Consider the following 23,951-nt stretch of genomic DNA (forward strand, 5'->3'; position numbering starts at 1 on the left):
GAAGTTACGCTCAAATCATTTGTGGGTTGGTTTGAACAAAGTCGGTGAATTTTATCCTCTGGAGAGCGGAACGTACCAACAACAGTGAGCTCAGCACTGGCCGAGTCCTGGTCCAGAGAGGTGTTCATGATGCAGGTGTACATGCCCGCGTCGTTCTCTGTCACATCAGTAATGGTGAGGCTGTCGGAGTCTACAACTAATCTGTGGAGGGGGGAAAAAAAGGCAGTTCATACAGTGAGGGTAGCACCTTCACATTACATACAATCCATAAATGATTTGATTTGTTTTAATGGCCGGCAGTCAAGCTGAAATAACGCAGCCAAGACAACACAACAACGAATACCAAACATTCACCAGTACACAAATACCGACCAGAGCCATAAACACCTGATGCAGAATGACAGCACACACAGGGTTAATGTTCTAGGCGGTGAGACAATTCCAACAACTGCTCTGACCTCTCATCATCAGGCAGCTCTCCGTCGTCTTTGAGCCAGGTCGCGGTCAGGGTGAGTGAGGGGTCGTGTTTCACCTTACACTCGAACACCACAGACCTGCCCCTCTGCACCACTTCGTACTCCGGCTGCTTCACGATTCGGGTGGGCTCTGATGTGAAGGGAAGACGGGGGGTCAGGGTCAAGAATGAATACATTGTCTAATCTATAAACCGGATCATTATTCTATAAGCCATGAGGTTGGAAGTAAGCTCGACTTCAAAGGTTTACATTAGGACTTTAACTGAAGGTTATTGTCCTTCACAAAAATCAGTAGGCTTTCTGGATTTAATAAATGAATCTTATACTTTATACTCAAAATGCCCATTTTAAGTTAGAATTGTGGTAGCTTAGATTAGTATTAACAGTGGAAAATATGGCTAGCCTGGCTCTGTTCCAAGGTCACACTTTTAGTACGTCTTAAACTCACTGGTTAACATCTTGTGCGTTTCTAAGAAATCGTTTCAAAAACAGCTACTAGTCGCTCTTGTGCTGAGATTCTTCCATCAGTAGTTTTTATTGCACCACCGGGCTTATGTTTTTGTTTTTTTATGACAGAGAGATTCTCACCTTTGACCTCCAAGTAGACGTGATTCTCATATATACTGAGGAAGTTTCTGGCCACGCACGTGTATTTGCCACCGTTTGGGGTCTGAGCTGTGTGAAACTCTAAAGTGCCGTTGTCATGTAGGATGTAAGGGTCTCCATCCAGGGCGCTGGCGTCTTTGAACCTGAGAGAGAGAGAGAGAGAGGGAGAGAGAGAAAGAGAGGGAGAGAGAGAGAGAGAGAGAGAGAGAGAGAGAGAGAGAAACGGCTTTGAAGAAATATAATACAATGCTTTCCTCTGTAAAAGAAAAAAGTGAATTAACTCACCATGTAATTTTAGGGATGGGTGACCCAAAGAAAGTGCAGTCTATCAGGGCCCGATGATTTTTGATGACCTGGTAGACTTTGTTGGCTGGCGTCAGCACTCTGGGCGGCTCCGCTGCAGTGAGGCAGCAGCAATTATTGACATGTTATTGCACTGCAGACATAAACGGGAAAACAGCGGCCGAAATACAAATGGGTGTAGTGCTATGGACTTACAGAGGACGTTGACAAAGGCATTGGACAGGAGGTAACCATAGTCATTGGAGACGTTACACTGGTAGACGGCGCTGGATCCAGTCTGTATATCGGTGAAGATGATGGTGTCGTCCTCCACCTTTCTGCTAAGATCCTTAGGGGAATCTGTTCATGGATAACTGGGTTACTCGTCCATCCCACATCGGCTGTGTGGCAAACCTGAACTCTCTTTCAGTAGCCACTGAAATGTGTCCATCCCATTCAGTATTCAAAAAAATAATCTAGTATACAGAGATTCTGATGGTGATTCTTGGTCTTGTTCACTAATTCTTTTATGATTTAAATCATGATTCTGGTCGTGGCGTTTCATCGAGTGGTGAGAGTTAGAGAAACAGATATTCACTCAAAGCAACCCCCAGCAGCCACTTAAAAAATTGTAATTAACAAATTATATCTTGTTTGTTTTTTTTAAGTGCACAAAACAAGACATTAAACTGACAAGTTATGGTTTTGGCTTTGTAAAACAAAAACATACATTATGTTGGGAATCATCTTTGTGACTCCAGTCCTTTGGTATCAGTATCAAAACTCGGGCATTGTAAATTTCAGACAACATCTATCCCATAGGGAAATAATGCTGCACATTGCCAAGGTATATATACACATCTGCGAAAAAGAGATCATCCTGTCTCATATAATGAAATTTAAGAATGCTCAGCTCACAAGAGAATGGCCACACAGACTGTGTTTTTCAAGGCAGAGGAACAAGTTGCACTTACTCTCTATGGGGATGCCATTCATGGCCCAGGTGATGGAGGGCTTGGGCGTGCCACTGGCCCTGCAGGTCAGCACGCCGTTCTCACCTGGCGCTAGGACAAGGTTCCTGGGAGCGCCACTGATCCAATACGGAGCAGCTGAAAATAGAACAGAAGGATGGAGAATTAATCACCGAACACGCTGCCCTGTTGGCATCTCTGCATAAATCAATTATAAGACGGAGGACGAGGGAGAATGATGTGACAGAAAGAGGAAGCGACTGTGCCGCCGCCTGGAGGTCTGGCCTGCTCGGAAACAGAAACAGTGCGCTTCATCACTGACACACCTTTGACCGTGACACGGATGGTGTGGTGCACCGAGCCGATACGATTCCTGGCGGTGCAGCGGTAATCTCCTGCGTCCGACTCGGACACCTTCTCAATGCGCAGCATCTTCTGGTAGAGCAGGAAGGATGTGCGCTGGGCGGGGAGATCACCGCTCATTTTGGTCCAGGAGATTTCGGGAGTGGGCCTGGATTCAAAGAGGAAGAGAGAGTGTTGATGACACTCGAGCAGATGGGCACTTGAAGCTTTCATGACGGAAGTCATGGCGGATTCTGTCACTTACAGCCCCTCTGCAATACACTCCATCTCCAGCACCTGTCCTCTCAACACCACCTTGGAGCTGGAGGAGCCAGATGGGATGAGGAAGGTTGGCCTCCTCTCATCCACTGGGTCTTCTATAGTTACACACACACACACACACACACACACACACACACACACACACACACACACACACACACACACACACACACACACACACACACACACACACACACACACACACACACACACACACACACACACACACACACACACACACACACACACACACAGATTCACAATGAAAAATATTATTATCTCTTCAGCATCAGTCCATAACACAGTAATGATCCAGGCCCAAATCAGGCCTTTCGCATTCTCAATCTTTCCTTCACTGGTATAATGAGGCCTCTGCTCTACAGAATCATTCAGGGTTTTCATATCTTACAGTTAGATTTACATTTTATTGCCATGTTGTGTTCTATTGCACTATTTTATGTAGGTGTTTAGTGCCAATTAGCTGTCCTCTGGGGTCATAGAGTCTAGACTAAAATGAAGTTAATGTAAAACTGACAATTAAAGACATTAAGATTTGCTTTCTGGTTTAAAAGAGACATAATCTGCTGGTATGAAACTGACTTGAACTCTGTGAACTGCTTGCATGTTTCGTGTTAGCTAATGTGTGGGCTTGTTCAGGCAAGGGGGCGAGATCTTATAAGCCAAAGATGAAATGAAAAGTAGGATGAAAATAACTGGTGACAGGAAATTAGGCATGTCAGCAAGGGAAAGAGTGATATTAGACATGACGACTGCAGCTGGCAATTTGAAAGAGGCAAAGTAAAATAAAGGGAGATATTTCACATATCTACGCTTTGTTTGGATCAAATGTATTGTTTATCATCAGTCGAATGCATGTTTCATGTGTTGAAATTGTCACCTGATTCCTTCTTTTTAATTCAATTACATTTAAAGCTCTGATCTGATTTTCAAGACTCCACAGATGTTGCCTAAGTTATACAATCAGCTCAGATTATACTGGAATCATCATGAAGTGTTTCAGTTCATAGGAGGAAGTGAAAAGTTATTGAAGGGGTTTTGATTGGATAGAACAGGATTGAAGGCGGGACACAGAAGTAACTTGGATTCTTGGGTTTAAGGGTTAGTGTTAGTGGGTAACAGTACGGTGTGGAGGTCTATGCCGGGGGTAAGCACTAGAGGGTGCCATCTCCCACCCCGAGCCTTGGGGTTGTCAGGATGAAGGGTTAGTGTTAGTGGGTAAGAGCCAGAGTTTGGAGCACTAGGTTTGGGAGTAAACACTAGGGGGCGTCAAAACTCACCACTAAATAAATCAGTGTCATTGTAAAAAGCTGCCATTGTGTCATTGATTGCATCCACTGTAACACAACACAGAAATCACACATGCCACAAGTTGAAATCATCAGAACAAAAGAACAGCAAAAAAACCCAAACACATACTTTGACAAATCAACAAGACCCACATGATGAAACTTGAAATGATTCAAAAGTCGGAGAATAGAATTGCGCGTCATAGGGAGAATCTGGTGGGAACGGGGCTGCCATCATGCAATGCGAGACTGAATGAGAGCAGGCTTTGTTGTTGGTGCCGAGTGCGCGTACAGAACGTCTCACAGCAGAAATTAAATGAACGGCCGAATCTGCAGGGGGCAACGAGAGCCTCTGACAATATGTCTTTTCAGTGGGACGACGACCACTGGCGTCTCCGAGGATGGGATTAGAGATAGGAAATGCGGTTTCCCTCCTACACAGTCATGCTTGCACATACTACCGTGACTGAACTGCCTCACACAAGCACACGCAGACACTCTCCTCGCCTCAGTCATGCTGCCTCATTACAACTTCGGTGGATTCCAGCACTTTCTCCTCCTCCACACGGAGTCGGACTTACGGTTGAGGACCTTGACGGTGATGGGCTGTTTCTGCTGGATGGTTTGTGTGTGTGGGAAGCGGGCGTAGCAGATGTAGTCATTCCTGGAATCCTCTCGGAGTACATTGGAGAAGTAAAGGTCTCCGTTCAGGGACTGGGACACCCTGCTGCTCTGAGGCAGCCTCTGGAAGTCTGAAATGTGTACATATGTTTGTTAAAGCTGTTATCTCTGCTATCGCCTTTCGACTCACTTCAATTTTTTCATTAAATAATATATTTTTTTTGTATTTATTACTTTCTCCAAAAGACATAGGCCCATTGACATTGTGTTTTATCCAAATTAATCGAGAGACTGTTTCTGGGAAGAAATGTTGTTGTTGAATTGAGGAATGAAAACCACAAATGAATCTTCATTACAGCTTCACTTCACATCTATTTAGACTGTGGTGGAAGCATAAATCTCAGAGTCTGGAAGGTCCAGGGCTAAAGAAATGAAACCACTCTGATGATAAAAAAAACAACTAAAAAAACTAATCTCATCACCAGGCCTGCTCAGTGGTTTTTCTGGAGCTTTCATGTATATCACATTATCTTCAGAGCAGATGGGTTTTCCCAGTTCTGATGAAAAAGTTGATACGATGCAATTGGAAGTTCCAGAACAGCTACTTCGTGGACCTTGTGGTGAGATTGTTTTTGCAACTGCTGTTTCCATGGTCAAGAAAGTTGTAGTTTACTGGAAGACAAGTCTTTGAATTATTATTATATTATATTTGATGCATAAATTAAGCTCATTAAATGAATGTGGTATTAGTTTGTTTATGTTAGAATACAAGACAAGACCATAGTGTGCTTTGGCTCAATTACGAAACTTTTGCCACTTGTTTGACCACAAGCTTGACCAATTTCAAAGCAGGAAATAAGGAAAGAACATGCACCTCCAGTTACATTCTGATGGGTGCTGGATCTTCAAAGTATCACAGAGGGTTTGAAAAGAGAGAGGATCCGCACACCTCCAAGCTCCCGTTCAAGGGATTTTATTTGCCGTAGTGACGTTGTAGCCCAGAGCCTTGTGATCGAAACGTCGGTTTCAAAACGCAGGCCATACTGTTTTTAGACTTTTAAGTGTGATGATTCTGTTGTTAAAGGCACCCGTTGGTTTCAATTCACCTCTGTACAGTAGAAGAATTAATGAGCTGAGTCTTGAAATACGATAGAGTTGTTTAATCTATTACAAAGAATTTAAAGTCTGCTTTACTTTTAGTCAGGCGCCTTGTAGGGTGATGACTGCGACGTGAAGCCTGAGCAACTTTTAAGCGCCTGCTAGTAGATTTTCACTTTTCCTTGAACAATCAAAGGGTACATTCAAAACTCTAAAACACACCAACGCTCTAAAAAAAATGTCTTTGCTGTGATACAAAATATAGTCGACTGTCCTTCAACGCTGACAAAACACAGAAACATCATTTTTGCCAAAAGGACACATAGTGTATTTCAGATTTAGTACATTTTCATACAGCTAAGAAAACCCCTCCAATGACTGAAGTACTCACTATTGTCCATCCAGAATATTATGGGAGGGGGCAGGCCAGCGGGGGGTCGACACGGCAGCACCAAGGAAACGCCCTCCTGAACGACGATTGGCTTGACTTTCTCCTTTGACCACAGGGGAGATCCTGGATTGGTTGGAAACGGGAACGCACATCAGCAGAGTCTCGTGATTTCATGTGAAATATGGGTTGAAATATGGGCTAATGGTTCTGTTGCTGATATGATGACAGAGGCAAGGAAAGAGGAATGATGCCTGACTGAACGATGCGCTAGAGGAGAAATACAAAGGAATGTTCAGCTCTATCCTCTATTACATCCTGCACAAAAAAAATGTATAAAACATGCTGCTCTGTACATGCACCTTTACCTGTCAGGAGTGCCCTTAAGATGGAAAATGCAACTTAATTGTTAGAAAAACAAAAGAAAGGAATCAGTTTTATGTGAAGTGAGATACACATGGTATTAAGAAAACAAAAGAAAAAGGAAAATGAAAAGATTGAAATATTGTTATAGGCGGCACTGCACTGCACTTACTGGACTGTCGTACGACTATGTTGTGGGAAACAGCAGTTCCATGTTTGTTTCTTGCTGTGCACTGGTACACCGCCTCGTAATGATCCGCCTTCTCTCTGCTGATGTCCACCACCAGGGTCCCAGAGTGGGGCCTCATGATCACATTGGCGTCCTGGTCGATGTCAAAGTGGGTCCCATTTCTCGTCCAAGAGAAACTAAGGGGGGGAAAAAGTTCATGTCATATTTCTTGATTTCATTGCTGCGATGAAATCATATTGAAATCCAATCACCATTCAAAACATATCAAACCACTAACAGTCCTGATAAGGCAGATTACCTGTAACCTCCAAACAAATAATACCTGGGGAAGTGTTTTTTTCCCTCTTGCCTTTACAGTGGAAATAAACTTAATAAACCTCTGGCTTAAACTCGTCATTATGATGTTAAAAGTGATTGCACAGTGTAATGCGACGGAAAAACGACACCAGATTCATCCTTGTATAGGTCTCCTATGAAATCGCTTTCACCGCTGAATCAATTTAAGGCACAAAGGAACTGCGTTGCCCATTGTGTAGCCAAAACAAGGAAGAGAATAGTGTTCTCCCAGTATCTATCCCCAGTGATGGAAAAGGTTAGACGGTGGAACAGACGAATTGAAAAAAACAACTCAACCTCGCAAGAGAAAGAGAAATCCTGTTGACAGAGGAACAAAAGAGGCGAAGAAGGAGAGTAATCGAAAAACCCTCACTTGACGGTTATATAACATGATTTTAGAGTTAATTATTAAGGAGAAAGTTACGTTTAAGGGCATTTTGTCAATGAGCTTCCTACACAGTGTTCGCTGCAAATTAATTAGTTGTCAAGATAAATAAAGGAAGGAAGCAGGATGGCATGATTTGGAGGACAACATTCATTAGCTAAAACCAGCCTCTGGCAAGGGCAGCATGTACTGTACAGGAATAATGGCGTCATGAAAGCGAGATCACAGCTCACAGTTTCCTACCTGGGATGAGGCTTCCCCTTCGCCTCACAGTGGATTATAATGTTCTCCCGTGGGTCGATGATGTAATCCTTGGGGGATTGGTGAGTTATGGTCGGCGGCTGTGGCACTAAAAGCGATCAGAAAGAGGAGGATATTTAATCACGACCTTCATTGCATAACTACGCATCTTTCCATCGCTGTATTGACCACACAAGCAGTCATCACCGACCACATGCACTGACTCACTGACTCCAACCAGGCGGCTGTTTGCTGACAGACACAAACAAAAATGAAAAAAAAACATAACACATGTACTGCTGCAAAAAGTCATGCAAAACGCTCTGGTACATTTCACTTTACTGTAATGATCCGATGCTATAATGTGTTCCTGTCGGTGCTGGGGAGATAACTAATGGACTATGACAAACGAATGATATAAGAACTCATGCTGTTTGCAATATTGCTCTGCGGAAAATGCTTTACAGCCGCGGAAACACAAACTAAAAACAGCAAAACAAAGGAACAATGCATGCAATACACTCAAGTCCACTCCAAACCACACTAAGCAAAACAAACTAAATCTAATACAAAAATATAATAAAAAGGATCAAATATATCCTTTAGTGGACAAAATAAAAAAAAAGGAGAAACGCTTGCACAACCTCTGCAGTGAACACGGTCACACTGGTTTGAAACTTACATCCTTCCAGAACTTTAGTGTTTTCCCCAAGAATCAGCAAATAAGAAAGAAAAAAATTGTGACAGTGAAGAGAACCAGACATTAGTTGGGAAATCTCCCTGTGTTATTTATGCTTCAGAACAAGGATTGGACGAGGCCACTTCCTGGACGAGGTGAACAGCTCCAACCAAGCGGTTTGTAAAAACAGTGTGTAGAAGATCTACAGCAGAAGCTGCAGGGCTGGAGGTCAGGGTGGAAAACTTCTCTTTGCCACACCAGTCAAAGTGAGGAATAATTCATTCATTGGATCCTGCTCCTCAAAAGTGTTTGTGATATATAATAGTAAGCTGACAATCTACGGGTTTTCAGACTGGTTTGATGAAAATAGAAAATGTTCTGAGATTTTTAAGGTTAGTTGCAGCCCCAAACATGATATTGGCTAAAATTGTAAAGTTACTTGAGAGGAAATAAATAGGGAAAAACGGAATGATGAGAAGTTGAAGGCACAATTCCATCAACCAAGTTCTCATTCTGAAAAAAACAGGAAAGCAGCAAAATATGATATTCATTACCAATTATTTTCTGTATTAATAGATTAAAGGAATACAAGATACTTATTCGCTTTCTTGCCAAGAGTCAGATGAAAACATGGACGCCACTCTCATGTTAGTACACCAGGTTTACTTCTGAATGGTGCTTGGTATTCCAAACCCACACTTCTTGTGAGTTTGCCATTTGTGAAAGAAAAACGGCAAAATCCTCACATTTTAGACTTTAATTTGCTGCTGATCTAATCAGTTAATTGCATAAAGACAAACTTGGGGCGTTGATTAAATGTGTTGTGTGGTGTATGTGCGTGTGTGTGTGTGTGTGTGTGTTCTGTTGCCTTACGGTCTAGTGGGACCTCCAGCGCGGTGGCGAGGTGTCCCATCAACAGCACCAGCAGCGCCGTGTCCATCCTCCTCCGCTCCATCATCGATTTATGACACGAAGCTATGCCCCCAAATGCGACGATGTCCCGCCTCTCTGCTCGGTCACACCGGGTGAGGACGAGTGCACACACTCACACACAAACACACACACACACACACACACACACTGGAGGGAGAGAAAGAGAGACAAAGAGAGAGAGCGTCAGAGATAAGAGGAAAGAAACCCGAGCTGAAAGTACTGGGTTGAATAACAGAACCAGTTACTGAGGCTATCAATCATAATGCAGAGTTAAGTCTATTCGGTGTTCATCAGCTGCAGAGAGGGAGAGAGACAATGAGCGAGACAGACACGTATAGCTCTGTCCACAGATCGATGTTAGTTGCCATGCAGTGCAGTTTGCTGGAAGCTATATTTTTGATCTAGTGCGCTCCGATCGGGGCCGACGCGGCCCACATGGGCTCATTTTGCTCGGCTAATCACCGGCGTGGCCACAATGCCATTAGGCCTCTCTGCCATATCGATCACGTCAGCCTGCAGATGACAAAAAGAGGGGGACACACTCACTTCACTTTCCATTTCACTCGCAGCATGATCTGTTTGATTGACTGAGTGAGTGGGTGAGTGAGCCGGCAGCAGACGGACTGGGCAGTGAGGTCAGATTTCAGACACTGAACCATTGGTCCTTTCAGGAGATTGTTGTAGTGGGGAACCTCATGTTTGAAATTTCAGTGGGGACAGAGGCTAAAAGTTCACCAGGGCGTTAGGTTCAAGTGAGACGACTTGTTTCCAGGTTTCAGCAAACTGGTGAAAGCAGGCAGATTTTTTTTCTGTTGTTACAGTGTAATCTGATTAGGCCTCCATCACGACTCTACTGTGGCACGGTGGATGCACTGCAAAATAGACAGGAACCCAAAACAGAAATGCAATGTATCAAACCCACCAGATTACAATGTGGTCTCTTGTTGCCAGGCAACTCATTGTTGACATGTCACACCTTCATCCAACCAGAAGCAATTATTGTTTTGGGAGAAATCAAAAAAAAAAAGGCAAAATAACAGAATGCAAATGTTAAAGAATAATCACTGTGAGGTTCGTCAAAACCAGACACTTATCGAAGCTAATAATAACAACTACTGAATCAAAATGACTTAGCTCAATTTAATTTATATTCATCGGCATCACTCAGCACTGTCACAATGAAATGATCGGTATAATTCATTATAATGAACTGTGAGCGCGGCTTGGAAATGATGGATAAAAAACAATGAGGGAAACTTCGGAGGCGTTGTTTAGCAGCCTAACCTGCTTTTCATCTGGCTCCCCTGCCTGTCTAACCCAAGGCATCCGCTGGCACGGTATTAAAATGTCACGGCTTAATTGAGAGCCCAGAGAGATTCATTTGCTTCATTATTACAAACCACACTATCAAATTTGGGATATTAATGTTGGTTACTGTATGAGCGAATCCAATCGAGCCCATAGCAGGCGGAGCTCCGTGCACCAGCCTCCTGCCTTTGGGCTTGAGGTGGGTCAGAGTGGTGGTAACTGTGTCTGGGACCACAGGCTAGACAGCAAGAGGGTCCTCCTCGGGGAGCTGATGTATTTGTTAGCGCTGCCCCCCAGTCATGATTCAGTACTGGCCCCCAGAGCAGGCGTCTGGTAGCATGGGAAGAGACCAAGGCTAATGTCAGCTGCCCCCAGCTTCCACTACACCTCCCGAGGGAGGGCGTGTATTGTTGGCCCAGGGCAACCAATCCCACTGCTGTGTACACCATCAGGAAGCTCCATCTTGGGATCTGACATACAAAGATCCAGGGGTGGGGGGCAGTTTCATCAAGCTCATTTGCAGGCTGCAGGCAGGGGTGCTGAACCCTGTCTGAGGGGGAAAAGATTAAACCCCCTGCATCAGACTCTCACTGTTATTTCGAACTCGCTACGTTGGAAACGTATGTATCAAGTGTCATTGATGCGATGAGATCCATTCGTGATAATGAGGAAGGTATGGGAATCATTTCTCGGCTCCAATCCAATTCTGTTAAGGTCAAAAAGTTATTCAAGAAAACTATAATTTGTAAAATATATATATATATATATATATATTTGTAATATATAAAGGTAAAGTACAGACTGAGCTTCGCCGTGCACAGCCTCAGGTGAAGTGAACAGAAGGGACAGCCTGTGACAGCAAGAGAATAAATGTGTTAATTATACATTTTATGGCGAATCCCTGAAAGCCTGGTGATTCTTATCTGGAGCGGAGCCAGGGCTTCATTCAGGATTCAATTTAATGAGGTGTAGCAGCTTAGCTCCAGCCGGTCAGCATAAGTGTGTGTGCCTTTGTGTGCATACTGCAAAGGTGTGCCTGTATTCATTTGTTTGTGTGCGTTATAATTATCCACGTGAGCTGCAGTGATACGGGAGCCGACCCCTCACATCCCTCTCACAGTGGGACCACGGTGGGAACTCAAGTGGGATTCGGCAGACGATGAAACAACCGCCGGCAACTGAAACTACTCCCATCCGGACTGAATAGTGAGCATGAGAATCACTGGAAATAGCCAGATTAAATCTAAGTTTTGGTTTTCATTTTAATTCTGAAACCTTCACTTTCCCGATGTAGTGTGAGACAAAAGCCTGCATAATGAGTGTATTTTTGATTCTCCCGTGGACCCTTTCTCTGCATCTTGTGCGAACACACCTGGAAACTCCAGCTAAACTTAAAGCTCATTTCCGCGCAGACCGCTGAGGCTGAAATAAAACCTAAAACACAGTTTGAAGTGCTGCGCCAGAAGCTGTCAGACGGCAGATACAAATCGAAACAGTTAATGGTCTCTTAGAAAGAAGACATGATGGGTTGGTAGGGACACTTCCAGTGAGGATTTTTAGATATTTTTCAAAACAGATGAAGGCAAGAGGATAATAAACTACAACATTGTCTCACAAAGGCAATTTTTAAACCTACCTTTTTTTTCCTCACGGTTGAATTGGGCTCGTTTTCCCCCCTGGTGCCATTTGTACGGGCAGGCGTGTGTAGAGGAACTTTAAGTTTGAAATGCCTGAAGTAAACTCATTTCAATAGTTGTCAAAGGCTCTTCAGTGTACTTCAAAGACCACGGTACTGATCTGTTATGTTTTAGCTCCGCAAACCTGCATCAACGGTTTAACTTTTTGGCTTTTTTGAAGCAGACACAAGCTTATCATAATCCTTTAAGTCGATATGTTAAGTTTTTGTCAACATTTTGGTTTGGGCAATATTCACTCACCCTTTTTGGAAATATCAGGCTCCTTAGCTCCTAAGTGCTCCACTGTGTTTACCAGGTAGTTTCTAACTGTGTCCGCCCGCCGCTTGGTGCTGAGTGGGTAGTGGACAGTAGTGTACAGTAGTGTACAGTAGTGTACAGTGAGAGTGTAGAGCCCTTTTTTTGCTGAGAGTAGTGAGAGCAAACCAAAACAGCAAAGCTGCGGACTGTTAATCCAAAACAATTAGCTGGAAGACGCTAAAATGCTCTTAGACCTGAGGGGAACTGCAAAGTCAGGTGATAATACTGCACACTCTCTTAATTTCAGGCAGCCATTAGTTTCCATTCATTTCCTAAAACATTAAAGACTCTTTATAACTTGCTTTACACATGCAATCAATCACAGTAAACATCCAATCTGTATTCAATATCCATTAGTATGAAACAATAATATGACAAGGCTAGGATAAAAACACAAACCAAACATAACAGTGTGGTTTGCTATGATGTAAAGTATGTATGAATGGAAGGAAATGTGCAAAAATCACAGTTAAACACCTAGATACAGATACAAAACCTAACTAGTCGTGTTTCTGCAGAAAATTTCATCAGAGTGAAAGGCTGTAATGTTAATTACTGTCTACGACACAAGACTGCCTTCACTCAGGACTTTCTCTTTCCTCTATGTTCATTTTGCCCGTGGAGAAAACACTCTGCACTTGTGTAAAGCTGCATTGAGCTGTCTTGGCCTCTCATTCAGCAAGCCTCTTCAATTACTCCATTGTCATTTTCCCATGGCCAGCTACTTCACCATTCCAAAACTAATTGGTTTTGTGCACATGTCAGAGATGTAGCACATACTGTGATGTACGCACACACACACACACACACACACACACACACAAACTAACACACATACACAGGCACACACAAACACATACACAAACATACACACAAACACACAGGCGCGCACACACACACACACACACACACACACACACACACACACACACACACACACACACACACACACACACACACACACACACACACACACACACACACACACACACACACACACACACACACACACACACACACACTGGCCACAGAATGTGAGGGTCAGGACATGTCTGAGCACAGATGGAGCTGACAGGGGCACGAGCACCGAGACTTGAAACACACCACAGTGTAAATGAATAGCAGTCAGCAGGGGAAAAAAGGGCCCATTGAACTTCCCTTACAGCCACAGATAATGCACCATATGCTTTGCGCTAACCGCTAGAAAAGATATTGTCGTTGTCTGTGCGAAAACAATAGTGATGCAATGCAGCAACGCCGGCCGTATCGCTGCTGCTGCATCAGTAGCGTACAGTTTTAACATCTATGATGAAAGACAAACCTGTCTCTCACGACGAGCGCCATAATTAACTCCCATAATCAGTGCTATTGATGGCTCATGCAATCAGGGGCGCGTGAGCCTCCGTATGGCCTTAATGGAGCAGTGGGGACCCTCCACACGCGGTTGGATGTGGGGGTATAATGGTGAGAATGGCTCGCCACTCTGGAGGGTGGTGATGGAAAATGGATACGGTTGGAAGAGTTTATTTTTTCGGAGGCTGCCGCTTGCTCCCGCTGCAGCCCGGGGAGTCACTACATGCCGTCCCCGCCCGGGGCCGCATGCCCATTTTCTCGGAGCCATTAAACATCACATCAAAGGCTCCGCTGTAGAAGATAATCAGACGGTCCTTCAAACAGAGTTTATTGAGTCACATTCATATAGAATATGAATATAAAACAGATTTGTTCCTCTGCTGTCATTTGAAATGAAAGCCGAAAGAGAAATTACATATGTCGCATTTGGCAGTGAACTTTGATTTGCTTCCCGGCTTTACACCTAATGCAGTGGATGGGCATTAGCAGTGAACTATAGCCAGGATATGTGAGGTTGAATGTTCACTGGCTTTGACTAATGCGGCCCACAGGCCTTTTATCTGCAACTACAGTATCACAATGGAAATTCCACGGGCCGGCATCGCCGTGTGTTTCCCATAATCTACTCATTAGCTTTTATAATTGGGGGATCGTATGCAAATAATTAGTGTGCTTAACATATGAATTGGGGTCCTGTTTTTCGGCGAGACCCTGCAGCTCCAAAAACACGCCGCGGCTCTTTCATCTGCACTGTACAACAAAAACAAGTCTTTAATTCGTCTCCTCCACTGTAGTTTGTTGTTGTTTATATCCTCCTCTGTTGTTGTTGGATGAATACATGCCAGCTAAACCTGAACTGATTTTGATAGTTGCACGTGTGATCCACACAAAAAAAAGCTTTTGTTTATTTACGTTTCCTGATATCAAACCGTCATGAATGATGTGCCAAATAGACACCACCATTCCATAAACTCCAGTTGGAGCTTAGAGCCTACGACTTTTTAACAAAAAGCCAACTTCAATAGACGCTTTAAAAATCTATCTCAGTTTACTTCCCAGCTTTGTGAAAGTTGAATATTCAATCTTTGCAGCCCTTTAAAGATTTCCCTGCTCCATTTCCAATACTTCCTCCCCAGCTATCATTCCACCACAACTCTTAATGCAAATAGGCATCTGCTACTAATGCAACGTGTCTGGCAAATTTGTTTGGTCCTCCTCCTTTCACAGCGCGCCGCACATTGGCATTCAGCATCCTTCCCTGTACACGCCAAAAAACACTCCGGGATTCGCTTTCTGTCCCTTCCACCCAAATGCTAATCACTGCCGGCGCTGGCACTTCTGAGAGGGGGCTCCTCTTTAGCATGCAGAAGGAAGCGGCACCCCTAGATGGGACGGCGGTGAAAAGGAGGAAATCCCTGCCTGTTCAACCTGAATGGAACCAAAAACGCGTTTTGCTTTCATCTTATCATTGCAGGCCAGCTAAATATAAAATTGTCAGCGGGTCACATCCTCACATTATGTCAGCGCTCCCTCCGAGAGGGAATGGGTGAATGAAGCCTGTTCTTTTTTTCTCCTCATGATATTTGCTGGTGGCAAACTCTTCCAGTCTTTTCACCGCCTCACAATGCAGCAGAAGCTTTAAATAATTAGTTTATAGAGTAGCGATGGAAGCAAAGTTGAGTCTCAACAGTGCATTTGCACACTTTTCTGACACCTCCCATGTACAGTGGCTCATTAATGGAGAATTAGGGGAGCTGCAAGGGGCAAATATCAAATCAAATCATTAAAATGAGATCCGGCTGGGAAGCAAAAAAGGCTCAATGAGCAACTGTAGATCTGAACTTGACCTTTATTTGATAGCTGCTCCCCACACTGTAATCACTGCTTAAGAGAGGATGTTTCAATATCCCCTAGCAGTCCTGTTTATGCATGTGGGTGTATGTGGATTTATACTCGATTCCACCATTTGCATCCTCCCTCTACACCCATGGTGTGTGGGTCAGTATAGGACGTGAGGCATTGAGGATGGAGCTCGCCCCGCGCTCGCCCCGCCACATGAGAGTGTTATGGGTGAGGCCATTCATATGCTGAGCAGAGGTTCATTATCACGAGCAAATTCAGGGGGGTGGGTGGGAGGAATGCACGCCGACCAGCATTCTGAAGAGCTCAAAGCACTCTGAAAACCCTCGGCACACAACATCACAAGACACACTTTAGCTACAGAAACAGAAGAGCTTCGAGAAAGTAATCAACATAAAACCAATCTGATTGTGGGAGGAGAGGCAAATCCTCGGAGACAGCAGACAGGAACATCCATGCATATGTGGAATCAGAGACAAATACTGTTTTAATATAATCCATAACCCTCAGAGTTCAGCAAACGTAGGAGAATGTTTTATGGATAAATATAGGAACTCTCCACACACTTTTGAGTCGAGCAGCTCAAAATTGCACTCCAAAAGGGCACTCTGTATCCATGGCGATCGCCCCAGTGCTCTCAGATCTCCATGCCGACAAAAATATGTCAACCCTCTCAACAAACAGAGACACATGGAAAAGGGGACAAAGAGGCCCAGACCCATTTGTCATCTCGTAAGTAACCTTGGAGAGAAACTGTACGCTTGACATCTGCTCACCCCCGAGAAAAAGTCTGAAGCTCCTCCGAGCTCAACAAAAGAGGTATGATTAGAATCTCAGTTTGCCACCGTGTCTGCACCGGATGGCTTAATACACATGTGAAGGGTCTCCCAAGATGGGGACAATATGTGGAGTTTACTTTCAGCTTAGGGGTGCAACAAAAAGAGTCTGTGGGAGACGGGCATTGCAGGAAATGTTCACATCAAACACACAGAAACTGGCAGCTGTGATCTTTGTAACCGATGTTCTGTAATTCCTGCGGGCCACACAGAGAAACAGTGTTTCATGTCACTGCTCCCAGTCAACAATTAATGCAACCAGGTCTTTCTAGAAAAGCACTTCACTATGATAAACACTCTACCGGTGGAATTTGAATTGTGCTGATACAGTACAGTACAGGCAGGCAGGGAGCGTGCGCTTTGTAAGGTCCCATTCAGTCGAGCAAAATCTGCCGACAACATCAGACAACAAAGCGCGAGCGCTAGCTGTGCAGTGGAACAGTCTGTTTCCACCGTGTGTTACCAGAACATGTTGTCAATTGCCAGAGAGAAGGAGCAGGTGGACACTGAGGTCTAGTTCTATTGAGGCCCGCCTCTGTCCTGAGGCCATGTCAGTAGTTCACTGCTTATCATGGAATTCATTCCCGGAGTGGAAAAGGATGCAGAGGCACAATTAAATGACATTTCAACCATGAGGTGTCTTTAAAAGAGGTTGCTGAGACAACATACATATGGCCAACTAAAACTAAAGCTGTTTTCAGACATGAACTCCGGAAAATGTGTGCAGCCAATTTCCCAGACATTTGGTTTTCCTTTCACATATGGCCAACGGGCAAGAGACACGTTCACAGCAGCAGTAAAATTCCATTCAATTCAATTCAGTTCAATCTCCAAACATTCTGTCGTGTCTGGGTAGAGCGACAGGAGGCGGGACAAGAGGATCATTCCGCTGTGGAACGCAGTGTTTTCGTATACGGTCATCAAATAGCCCACTCGCTGACTGTGAATTTTCTGCAGATTCCAGCTGTATTCTCACATGGGCTCACTCGGACATTCTCGGGACATTAGGGGGGGCTGGCAGGACAAATCCTGGAAAAGGTCCGAAGCAACATTTGCGGACACTTGCAGTCTCACATACAGTCCCTCTGGAAAGTTTCAGGAAGATGCCCAGACTTCAGTGCATGTCTGAAAGCAGCTTTTGAGTCTACAGCTCAACTGTGTTGAGCTAATAATTGTCTTCTGGAGATTAGACATGTCATATTATTGTTGTGGAGATACTTCAGTTTGGACCAAAGGAGGGGACAAACTAATGTCAAAATGTCCATCCCTAGAGCAATGCCACTAGCATGGTTAAAAAAAAGAGGAACTTGTGCTCGCAGTTGCCGAGCAAGCTCCTCAGACAACAACAGTGAAGGAGTCCTGAACACCGACTGTGCACTGGAACAGTGTCACCACTGTGTGTTAGCGCAGCGTGTAATTTCCCAGTGAGAAAGTGGCAGTGAGAAAATCCCCAGCAGGTGGACAGAGGCAGCGAGGTCTAGTGTTATTGAGTGCCACCTCGACATTCACACAGCGCCACAATGGGCCTCTCCTGCCACTCCCCTCCTCCACCTCCAGCGGGCCCTTCCACTCCACCCCACCTGTGTCTGTGAAAGGTCAGCGCAGAGGAGGCTCCTCGCCCCCTCCACGAAAAACCCACGGCTCCCACTCCACAATCAGCCCCCAACACTGGAGCACAGTGCCAGGAAACTCAATCAAAGAGGGGCTTCAGAGGGCTCCGGACCCCTCGGATCCCTCCATTGTCTACCCGAAGTCTTCCCCACACCGTGGCTGGTCTACGTGTGACACTGTAAGAGGAGCTGCTCATTACCGCCCGTCCCCGGTTCCACTTTGTCCCTTTTGTGCTGCTGACAGAGGAAAAACCAGTTGCTCAGCCGGGGCCAATAAATGAGAGTGCAGTTATGTTAGCAAAAAAGAAAGAAAGAAAGAAAAATGAGAGAAAGGGAAAATGAATTTGCAGGAGTGGATGATGTGAAGACACATATGTAACATGTGTGTTAGTACAGTTGCTGGTTTGACGTCAAAGAGACACAGAATACATGGCTCTGTTACCTGTTGTGTCACTGCAAGACTGCTCTTTAATGGCATCTGTTTAAAATTTGCCATTCATCCCACGGGTGGGTGAGTATTGACTGATAGGCACACCACACCACAATGTGTGTGAATGTCAGAGTAATCCATTATCACATAAAGAAAGCACTATGTAGTTGCCCTCTCTCTCTCTCTCTCTCTCTCTCTCTCTCTTAGCCCCTCCTCGGCTCTATTCAGATACAGCAGGTGAATACAAATCATTTCCCCTCCGCTGCTCTCCAAAAGAACTCCCCATCCAATTTCAGACATAGGGGACACAAACAATAGTCCTTTCAAAATGAGGAGAAAATCAAATCAAGGCCTTTTAATTTTAAGGAAGATGCAAACAGGGGTTAACTCTTCCAAACTGCTCAACTAGGTTTGAAAAATGGAAGATTGATTTTTTTTTCTTCTTATCAGGACTCAATGGATCTTTGAATTAGGCTTCCATTATGAAAGTTCAATGCTTTTATTATAATCTATTATCTATTAATGGTCTATCTATAATACATCACCTATTAATGAATTAACGATCCAAACATTGATGAGTGACTTATGACTGCAGCACAGCTTTGTTTAGAGTATTTGAGGTGTTTGCATTCATATTACAGAAGCAGTGACTGTGTTACAGTTATTTATTCATAATAGTTTTGTTGACAAATTTTAACACTTTAAAAATTAATAAAGCAGCAAATCTACATTTTCTTGCTAGACTTAAAGCCATCTATGAATTAGTAAATCTGTTATCGAGTAATAAATTGAAAGTTGAGTGTTCAGTTAAGTCCCTTATTGTTTCAGCACTACTTTCAAAATTACCATAACATACAAGGAACTAATATTTAACTAAAATACACAATGCATGAGCTGCTTGCAGACATGCACGGCAGTCCGGACATTTTCCAGAGGGGATGTATGTGACAACGTAAATGTCCGCAAATGTTGCTCATGACATTTTCCGAAACTTCTCCCCCCAATGTCCCATTGAGTCCATGTGAGCATACAGGAGGAAAATCTCTGGGAAATGTCCCGACCCAGTTTTCCGTCTTGAAATGGCTATGCAGAAATGCTGCTTGTGTGTTTGCCACCCGGACCGATAACACTCCCACTTTCGGCCAAGACTGAATGAGTTTGAGCCATGGCCACTCTGTTTCTCCGGTCAGGTGTTCATATGCTAAATCCAACAAACACCTCTCGGGGGAAGTGAACAAGTCGTCAAAGACATCCCTGAGTAAACTCTCTCTAAGAGGTGCTATGAATTTTCATTTAAAATCTTCCTTATCCAAAGACTTTTGATGGGATTTGATCTAATTGAGCTCTGAGTCTGAGACACTTTTGATATTTTTTTCCAATCAAAAAGGAAAGTGACAACATCTCGCTTAAATGAATGGAAATGGGTTCTGAGGAAATAATTGGATGACCCCATTTTATTTGAAGCACTGGTGTTTTATGAAATTAAAGAGAGGATTATAGAATAGAAGTGGAAAAGCTCCTGGTGGGGACTGATTCGTGGTGACTGTTGGCACTTCATCAAGGCTCAGTGTGAACATGTTACTATCTGTCTCATGGGTCAAGATGACTGAAATGTAAGCTAATGAGTCCAAATGATGCTAATGAAGGACTTGGCTTTCTCGAAAAGGAAATCCCCTTTGGAGCCGTTAAAGTCTCTACCCAAGTTAACTTGATGTGAATACAGTTAAGAGATTTTCCACATTCCATCCATCATTTGGAGAGTTTGAGTGTGTTTTCGAGTGGGTTACGTAGTTTGGTCCACATTGAGTCACAGTTCAGACAAACAGTCTTCAGAAATAATTGCTCTGACAAGAACTGCTCCATCATCCGGTGATTCCGGAGGAAGCGCATGCTCCAGTCTAACACTAACAGTTGTGGCCAGTTCCGCTAACAGCCTCTGTCCCGTGTCTGTTTGATGGGATGGGGCTGGTCGCTAATGCAGGAGACGTGTCAGCTGAGTGCTGGATAATGCCTGGGTGAGGCTGTAGTGGAGCTGGTGGGGGCTTCTTTCTCCCTCAGTGCATTTACAGGAAAGGTCAGCACTGGGAGGTGGGAACGGCACGGCCGGACAAATGTGTGTGTGGCTCGTCTCCGACGACGGCGACCAGAGGTGTGACCTACTGCGATAATAGATAATGGCACAGTGTGTTAACAGAAACAATCTCTCTCTCCTCTGCCCACGTATGAAGAATAGATGTAGGCATGTTATGGTCTAGCACAGTCACGGTAAACACCTCTTTATTTTTCTTGACACTAGTGCTGACACAATATCTGGGTGTCTGTAGAACCAGAATTTTGGATACCTACATTAAGAAATATGTTTTTCTTTATGAATCTTTTTTTCATTTAGAAAAAGAACCCTGGAATTTGATAATCACACATTCCCTTACTCTGCAGGTACGAGAGAGAGAAATTCCTCATCAGAATGGGATGAGATGCAGGTGAGCGCGGGGTTACATCTAAATTCTGCCATATATATTCAACCGCAATATCAGGGGAGAAGGGATTCTGTTGATGAGCAGACAGACTTGGCCTTGGACCAGGACCCACGCCTAACAGCCACATAAATCTTTGTGTTTTTTTTTAGAGGGCCCCCCAAACAGATAGAGCCCGCCAGCTTATGATGTGCGGACAATCTTCTTTCTGCGTCCCGAAGCCACGTCGATACTCGGAATCTGAGCTTCCGTTGTTTCGCTGCTCAGTGTACTTGAATGGTTTCAGTTGTGTTAGAATAGACGGGGATTAATACTGATAGAGCTAAAAGGCTTGTGTTCACGGACGTCGTTACAGTTTTAAAACACTGTTTTAATTTGAAAACGTAGTAGAATGGATGTAGCGTCAGACATGCGTGAAGCCGACTTTCCCCAAAACCCTGGAAGATGGAGCAGGCGAGTCCCTCAGGAGAGGCCTCGCAACCTCTTTCACATCACTCAGCCTCTTCTCCCTCGCTGTCTTTGTATCCACCTATTCATCTATTTGTTTATTCCTGTCCGTCCTTCCGACACTTCAGCTGTGTGTCTATAAGCACCTCCCCATCTCTGCGAGACAAACAACTACGGAGACACTGAAAAAAGAACCCCACACAGATCCCCACTCAATCACATCCACGTACAGCCTCTTTCTCAGATACAGCAGCTCTTAAACACAACATGTGCAGTCGAGAGTGTTGACACTGAAAACCGTTGGAGAATTGTCAGGCTCATATCAAACAGACACCTAAGAAATATCTTGACGCGCTCATCTGAAATGATGTGGGGGCCAGGGGCCCTCTGTGTGTGTGTGTGTGTGTGTGTGTGTGTGTGTGTGTGTGTGTGTGTGTGTGAATCCCTCCGTTCATCTGCAACTGGTCTGATCTCAGAACTGCAGTTCTGTAATATCACTAGCACTTTCTAACCCCATCGCCGCTGCTTCATTCATAGTAGATGAGGACACTGTTCAGGTGCACTGACATGAGTGAAAAGGAGTCTCCCAATTTCAGGGGACAAAATATAAGGAAACTCTGATATCATACATTTCAACATTGTGCTCACAATATATGATTATGCAAGTTTTAATTAGAATGTAAGAATGATCTCAAATAATGGCTGATATTGCAAAAGAAAATGTGATAAAGCAGTTTTAAGTACTTATTACAGAACTATAAAGTATTTTGGACATTGCTACGCCTCTTTTGATGGTGGGGAGATGACAGTACATGAGCGGAGAGAGGTGGGTAATGACATACGACAATGATCAGCAGACAGCCGGAGTCAACCTGGAGACGTTGCAGCCTCTCGGCTGCCGGGCTGTCAGAGTAGAGTAAAAGAAAATGGAAAACGCATTAGTTCTCAAATACTTTCTGACTGCACTGTATCTGATTGGGTAATTCTGTCTCACAGATTTACAGTCAAATGTCATGGAGCTATTTCTGGAGAGGCAAGGCTCTCATTGGGTGATCCTCTAAACTTCTTTTTTCCCATCCTCCCCCACTCGGCATCACAACACACAAACACGGGCGATAATAGCACACTCCCTGACGGCCACATGAGAGAAACCAGTGAAAGACAGCAGTGTGGAGGTAAACAGAAACCTCTGCAGCCTTCCATTGAAGCGGCTGGGGACCTGAATGCTGCGGCACACAATGGACGCTTCACGCCTCACTGCGTTTCAAACCGCAAATTCAGATTGCAGCTCCCACGTGTGGCCCTCTATGACTCGGCCATTGGAAACTGTGGACTCAGCCTACCTGGTACACAGCAACCAACATTCACAACAACAACCAGCTGCCACGGTGCAATGACGAGAGAAAGACGGAAAAGAGTGAGAGACTCCGAGACAAACAGATTGACAGGCAGGCAGATGAGAAGTGAAATTGTGCAACGGGCACATACATTGTCAAACTGAGAGAGAGAGAGAAATTGCCAAAAATAAAACAAGCACCACCACCAGAGGCAGAGGAGCCGTCAGAGGCCCTCGACGTGCAGCAGGGCCGGGGTGGGATCCTTCCTTCACACTCCACTGGGCAGTGGCTACACATCCCACCGCGTCACCTCCTCTCACACAGCATCAGATCAACCCCTGGCTGAATCACAGACACACTATCCACACCGCAGGACGAGGGGTTGAACCAAAGGTTACAGAGGGTCATTTTCAAAAAAACCCTTGTGAGCTGAGAGTCAATTCTCTGGGGCTCTAATGCACACGGAGACCTTTATGCTTGAGGGAGCTACTTTAGCTCCTAATTGTGCCACTGCCATTAAGGGAACTGCTCTACCACGGCAAGCCCCATAATGACACATAATGTGTCAATAAGAGAGAGAGGCACATTGCTGAATTTAGTCTCTGAGTGCAATTTTGCGATTTCTAAGTATCGACGTCCACTTTCACAGCGGTGGGCGAGCAGGGGGTGTGTTACCTTGACAACCGTACGCATCAAAACGGACAGTTGGGACACCAGGAACACCGGAGTTTTGTTTTCATTCCCTGCCAAAGCTCGCAGCCAAAATGGATGCCGACACATAAACACACTTTGCCAGTGGACAA

The 23,951-nt window shown here is 44.5% G+C and overlaps 1 protein-coding gene across 22 annotated transcripts in view; it reads right to left on the reverse strand.

Moving 5' to 3' along the window:
- The window catches only part of LOC118315013 (neuronal cell adhesion molecule-like), a 71,367-nt gene that overhangs the window by 13,794 nt on the left and 33,622 nt on the right, over window positions 1-23,951 (reverse strand). For 13 of the 22 annotated variants that reach the window (XM_047333145.1, XM_047333136.1, XM_047333139.1 and 10 more), the window contains exons 3-17: window positions 9,440-9,646; window positions 8,570-8,581; window positions 7,891-7,996; window positions 6,909-7,102; window positions 6,377-6,499; window positions 4,848-5,018; window positions 4,258-4,314; window positions 2,943-3,054; window positions 2,662-2,846; window positions 2,339-2,473; window positions 1,581-1,724; window positions 1,368-1,479; window positions 1,065-1,225; window positions 459-606; window positions 77-201 (exon numbers count right to left, since the gene is read on the reverse strand). In XM_047333145.1, coding sequence (XP_047189101.1) covers window positions 77-201; window positions 459-606; window positions 1,065-1,225; window positions 1,368-1,479; window positions 1,581-1,724; window positions 2,339-2,473; window positions 2,662-2,846; window positions 2,943-3,054; window positions 4,258-4,314; window positions 4,848-5,018; window positions 6,377-6,499; window positions 6,909-7,102; window positions 7,891-7,996; window positions 8,570-8,581; window positions 9,440-9,524 — 1,870 coding nt within the window. In that variant the 5' untranslated portion in view covers window positions 9,525-9,646. Of the gene's footprint in view, window positions 1-76; window positions 202-458; window positions 607-1,064; window positions 1,226-1,367; window positions 1,480-1,580; window positions 1,725-2,338; window positions 2,474-2,661; window positions 2,847-2,942; window positions 3,055-4,257; window positions 4,315-4,847; window positions 5,019-6,376; window positions 6,500-6,908; window positions 7,103-7,890; window positions 7,997-8,569; window positions 8,582-9,439; window positions 9,647-10,899; window positions 10,904-23,951 lie in introns of all 22 variants that reach the window. The other 9 variants (XM_047333134.1, XM_047333137.1, XM_047333142.1 and 6 more) reach the window with 4 other exon arrangements.

Source organism: Scophthalmus maximus, chromosome 7 (assembly GCF_022379125.1).
Source record: "Scophthalmus maximus strain ysfricsl-2021 chromosome 7, ASM2237912v1, whole genome shotgun sequence".
NCBI lineage: Eukaryota > Metazoa > Chordata > Actinopteri > Pleuronectiformes > Scophthalmidae > Scophthalmus > Scophthalmus maximus.